Here is a 6,000-nt window from a genome sequence, read left to right as displayed (position 1 = left end):
ACTACAAGGCAAAAAATAATTGTAAACATAAAAAAGAAGTTTTTTTTTCTGTTTTTCTCAGAAAAAGAGATTGTTTAAAATAAGTTTGCTTGAAACAGTTTTCTCAGCGTACATTTAAATACTTAATTTAATTTTTAAATAGTATTTGTATACAAGCTTTTATGGTATTTTTTAGCAGCTGCTGTAGGCCTTAAATTTGACATAAGTTTAAAGTTTTATGACTAGTTTTTAAACTTCAAAGTAGCAGAAGTTTTCTACATTTAAGCTTACATCACTCATAATACACTTAAAATATAGAACCAAAGACAGTTTTTAAAAGAAGAAGCCCAGCTCTATAAATTAAACTCTTGGTTTAATATCCTTATTAATAGAATTGTCAATGGCCGCTTGCCAGCCCTCTGTGTGAGAGTAACATGTGTTTCGCTCAAAACTTTTTTATTATTCAAAAAACATTTGTCTCAAGCTCTACCCCTTGCATCGATAAACATTTTCTTGGAAAAATCGAGTGTGTTACATCGTGTGTTATTTTATCTCCCTCATCACTATTAAACATTTAATTGACCGAAATGTATAAAATGAATACTGTCTTAAAAAATCCTATTATGATACGTCCTTTGGAGAACACTTACAAGACTATTGCTTTATTGACAAAAAACAAAGTGTGGGAAAACAATAAAGCTGTTCACCGGCGCTATGTAAAAAATCATTACAAAAATCCAATCATGTGACTACTGCCACCAGAGTGAACTCACAATCAGTTGTTGACAAATCACGTTATACTATTACTATAATGAATACCTTAACCTTTAAAAACTATCTTAAAAAAATAATTATACAATTATACTACGGTTATATTGTTAAATTGTAAACATGACTTATTTACAAATTTTGATGCGTTAAACTGCTAGTTTAAAGGAACATCATTGTTTATTTTTTACTACTACAAAAGTTTCAAATCTGATATAACTTTAAAAAGATGTATCAAGATACATTTTTTATCGTATTTATAATAACTTAAACATAAACCTTAAATGAACTCAAAAAATTTAATTTTAAAATAACTGAAGAATACAAAATTTTTGTTTTGTACACTAAAAACATTTTTTCTTTAGTCAACCTTATACCCACGTATTTATATTAAATGAAAATTATTTATTAACTTGTAACTACAGTCTTTAGTATAATTACAATATTATAGAGCTATTTATAGCCTTATGTAAGTTACATGTTGATCAACAAAAAAGCCTTAAAGTAATGCAAGACACATTAAACTACATTTGGTAATTCTGGATTAAACATAAAAAAAAAGAAGCTTATTATTGAATGCGAAAAAATTCTTTCTTGATAATTTATTAACATCGAATCTGCAAAGCATCCCGGAAATCATTATAAAACAATTTGTTTTGTACCAAAGTAAAAAAGTACATGAATGTAAAAAATATAAAATTGGAAGATTATTTAAAGCAAAAAGCTAAAATGTTGTAATCAACTGACATTTGATTTTAAATAGCCGGGTTTAAATTTTTAAAATATAATTAATGATAAATAAACAATTCATAAAATACTCAGCGACAATTCAAGTAACTTTTATTTATCTATTTAAAAATTTAAAAAATATTTGAAAACTTTAAAACTCATTGCATATATAACTACTAAAAACATTTTTCTTTAACAGTGTTCCACTCAGCTCCAACCCTGTCAAAAAGAAATTATTAAGATTTATTTAAAGTATATTTCCTGAACACGATGTAAAAAAAAGTAAGCATGACAGTTTTTAGCAAATCAATTTTCAAGTAGCAGCAGTTGTTTTTTATCGACGACTACAAAGTGTGTATTGAATTTTAAAAACTACTTTTAAAAAGTTCTAAAGTATTAAGTCCAACATAAACTTAAAAAAGAAGTGATATTGCAATACAGGTTCAAACGAAAAGAGATACTTCATTTTTGTAAAATAAACCAATTTTTAACTAGTTACTAAAAACTGACATTGAAGGCTCACTCTGCCCAATCTTTCCGCTTTGAGGGACTAATAGTTCGTATGTTGACGATTTTTACGAGGTAACGGAGGTGGGGCGCGGTACAAACTGTCATCAGTTGTCGAGTTTAGAGAAGAAGTCATGTAGCCGTTCGATGTAACATGATCATTCCTGCTTGAAGACTGTTCTTGTTCTCGTATTAAACTTCTCCCACCTGTTTGTTATTGATAATTATTTTAGAAATATATTTTATGTTATACTAAAGCATCATTTTAAAAAAGGTCTAAAAATATCATTAAGACTACTTGACTATCGTTAGAAGAAGCAGAGCATCTAAATATGTTTCTAACATTCAGAAAAAAAAAAACAGCATTAAAGTTAACTAACTTAATGTATGAATAAAATCTTGTTGTGCGTTGATTTAGATTTTTAGATCATTTATGCTACACTTTTTACCAGTTTAAAATAAGCTTGTTTTTAAGATTTCCTGTTTTACCAACAAAAATTTTTGACTTTAACTTTTAATCTCCTTTTTGTTTTGGTTTGAAAATTTACAGTTGCAAACGTCAGATACCAAGAGAAAAAATATATTTAGCCTTATTTAATTCGAAAAAAAAACTTCACGCTTAAAGATATACCAGTAGCTTTCAAAATACACTATTTATCTACCAGGATGGTTATTGTTCCTCGGTGGATCGGAAGCAAAACTAAATGGCGTGCTTTTGTTAGCAGGTGGTCTAATTGCATGCCTAATTGGAATGAAAGATTGAGTTTCATCACTTGTGTTTGTTTGATTGATTTTATCTAAATCAGATGCTGAAAAAATCACAGTGCTTTTTTAAGTCTTTAATTATTTAGCACGTACAAAATTGTGTTTATTTTAACTAGAATAACGCTGTGTCATAAGACTCAGTTGTTGTTGAAGTTTTTAAGCTAAAATTTTGCAAATTGTAACATGATTTTATGTTTAAATGTACACAAATGGTAAGTAAAGTAACAATAAAAATAAGTAAAACAACGCTAACATGTCAGTTGTTCAGAAAATTTTTTGTTTTTAGTGTTTGAAATAGTTTTGTTTTTTTCTTGAGCTTCTAACTTTTTGCTATCGGTTTTTAAACACCTGAAAAAATAATTAAATTAACTATTTCAAAATGTTTATCTTGTTTTCTAAATGACCACTTAACTGTTTTTAATTGTAAATTTTTGTATTTTTAAAACAAAAAGCGCTTAAGAAGTTAAAAACAGGTTCAAGTTTTTAAAAATTTAGGCATAATCTACAATTTCAACTTGCATATTTATATTTAGAGGCACATAAATAGAAGCCTATTGAAAGTAACTTTATTATCTACACAAAGATTAAACTTAATTTTTTTTTCAAATTAGGTAGTTTAATTTGCACGTACTAATATAAAACTTTTAAAAACTAGTTGTATGTAGACTGTTTTATTTTATTCATACTTAGTAACTGCTATTGTTATACAAATATAGCTAGTGCTATCTAATTTGTGTCTTTAAAAACTTTAGAAATAACTTTTTACGGTATTTTTTAAGTGTTAGTTCAAAAATATACTAACATAAAGTAAGCATAGCTGGTTACTTTACTAAAGTATTTAAAACACCTGTTTTGCTTCCATCTAAGTACTTTCTGGCTTCCACCGAAGCATTTGTACCAAACAAAAGCTCCCCCCACCAGTACTGCAGGTATTATCAGCAGAAATACAATAAACATCAATATCATGCCGTTTCCTCCTTTTAATATTTTGTACATGTATCTTAGTAAAGACTCTTGGGAAAATGTTAAAATAAAAAGTAAATGTTATAAAACATTGAAATCTTTGAACACTATGTGTAATAGGTATAATGATTTACTTTTAAGACTCTACAAAATTCTTAAATTTAATAAATAAGACCAAATTTAAACAAAAAACTTTATTTAACCACAAAGCAACATTAAAAAATATCTACTAATAAAACAAAAACTAGACTACTTTTACTTGAACTTTTTAATTCGTTTGCATCAGATGTATACAAATTTGTTATCTCGTTGTCTTTTGGAAACCAATAGTAAGGGTATTTTGTGTCATATGGTTTACTGCCTCGCGGATTGTATTTATTTGTTGGTGAAAACTTATTTGTTTTATATTTGTTTTTTGTCGCTTTATCATTTGCTTTATTATGAGTATGCTTTCTTTTATCGTTTCGTATGTTTGTTTTTCTATTCAGCTTATTACCTGGACGTTTTTTTGAGACACTGTTTTTACAGTTAGGAGGAGCGTAGCCCTCATCGCAATGACAGTCTCCATAATTGTCGCATATCTGAAATGTTTATGTAAGAAAAGTTTCAAAGATGCTTTAAAAAAGTTCAACAACAGACTTATGTAGTAAATTTTTTCGAAGTATTTCATCGTATACAGAATACAATAAAAGTTGTTTATTGGCTAAAATTATGAACAAAAGTACTTTTTATGTTGATAGGAAAATAAAACAAAACTAGATAACATTTTAAAAATAAACATTCAGTTTTACATGGCAATGTTGCTCTACTGATCAAAAAGTTCAATGATATGAAAATATTTTTGAAGAAGAATATCAACTATTTTTTTTTACTAACTCTCATAGCTTAAAAAAAAAATGGTATTTTTTTAGACCACGGTTTTCAAATTTAACAAAAACATTAGAATCTAAAGCAAACTTACTCCATTACCATGGCAGTTAACTTTACTGCAATCGCTTTTTTCATCATTCACGCATTTGTTTCCTTTACACCACTGAAAATTATTTTATACCAATATAGTTATCTAAGGCTTGATGAAAGTAGAATTTTTTTTTTAATTAAGCAGAAAACAAAAAAAAACAAAATTTCTAAAAAGGTAACAACTTAAGACATTATACAAGGTAGAGACAAAAACATAAACACATGGTTTATCTAAAGTATAAAGTTTTAAAAATTTCTGTTGAAGTCAAACGATTCGTTTGAGTAAGGTACTTCGTACGGTAATTTTAATTTACAAATTAATCTCTATTCGCTTCTAATTTTTTAATGCTAAAAATAAGGTCTTAAACTTTAGTCGGATTTTTTGTCTACCATTATTGTGATATATGCCTAATCATTAAAAAACAAAATATACAATCAATGTTATTTTTCAAAGTTTTAAAATGTATTTTTCAGTAAACTAGTCAAGTTTTTATAAAATGCAAGATTTTAAAATTAAACATTAATACTGACGAGTCTTTAAGTTTGCTGTAACTTATCTTTAAAAAGCAGAGCTTAATAGAGTATGTGTATTGTCTTATGTAGTACTTTATTTATAATTGTCTACTCATACGATGGTACAATAAAATGTGAATAAACTTACTTTGTCTTTTCCGCACGAAGTAAAGTCTTTCACTAAACCAGGAGCTAGATGTTCTTCAGGAGATCTTGTGTATAGAGAAGAGTACTTATCAACATCATCGTCGCCGCACATAACATTAAATTGATCAAAGTTTGTCCTCACTTTTGGCTTCTCACAGAACAGCTTACCACACATTTTATTCCTGTTCCCAGAAACAAAGTTGTTCGTTCTTAATGTAGGTGTTTGAAAAAAAAACGATTGTTTTTTCAATCATAAAGTTTAGCATTATCGTATTATAGCTATTTTAGTTAATATGTTAGTTACTCAACATGCTGTTAGCTATCCTTGACCTAACACTTTTGATATATTAAAACTTTATACTTTTAAAACTATAACAAACTTTTTCGTACACGAAGCATTTTTTCCTCCGCAGTTCGCATAAGGGTATCCTTCTAAGTTGAGGTCGTAGCACACTTCTGGAGCTGGTCTCAAATCTAGGTGAAAAGAAGCAACATACTTATTGTGTTTATGTTTTTATGCTTATCTAAAACTTACCGTGTGTGTATTTGAAAACTAAATGTTATATGCTTGACTATAAACCTAATCAAATTACTTTTTAAGCCGAATAAAAAAAGACTAAGATTTTAAAACTTTCTGTATTGAAGAATTAAAACACAATTAAATTTTTT

General features: G+C 27.4%; 1 protein-coding gene and 1 long non-coding RNA gene across 2 annotated transcripts; both read right to left on the bottom strand.

Moving 5' to 3' along the window:
• Positions 1-1,649: 1,649 nt before the first annotated feature.
• LOC145833256 (uncharacterized) lies at positions 1,650-3,744 on the bottom strand. The gene is made up of 4 exons (XM_082940449.1): positions 3,594-3,744; positions 2,646-2,792; positions 1,987-2,190; positions 1,650-1,695 (listed from the first exon to the last, which is right to left on the bottom strand). Exons 1-3 carry the CDS (start codon positions 3,742-3,744, stop codon positions 2,027-2,029), a joined length of 462 nt encoding a protein of 153 aa, XP_082796575.1. The 3' UTR covers positions 1,650-1,695; positions 1,987-2,026.
• A 417-nt stretch (positions 3,745-4,161) lies between these two features.
• On the bottom strand, positions 4,162-5,432 carry LOC145835066 (uncharacterized). Its single transcript, XR_014369816.1, has 3 exons — positions 5,333-5,432; positions 4,673-4,744; positions 4,162-4,292 (listed from the first exon to the last, which is right to left on the bottom strand). It is a non-coding gene; the product is annotated as an uncharacterized LOC145835066 (long non-coding RNA).
• Positions 5,433-6,000: the final 568 nt, after the last annotated feature.

The sequence above is a fragment of the Thalia democratica genome, chromosome 4 (genome assembly GCF_965202585.1).
Source record: "Thalia democratica chromosome 4, ktThaDemo2.hap1.1, whole genome shotgun sequence".
Classification (NCBI taxonomy): Eukaryota; Metazoa; Chordata; class Thaliacea; order Salpida; family Salpidae; genus Thalia; species Thalia democratica.
This window is presented reverse-complemented; position numbering and strand designations above follow the sequence as displayed.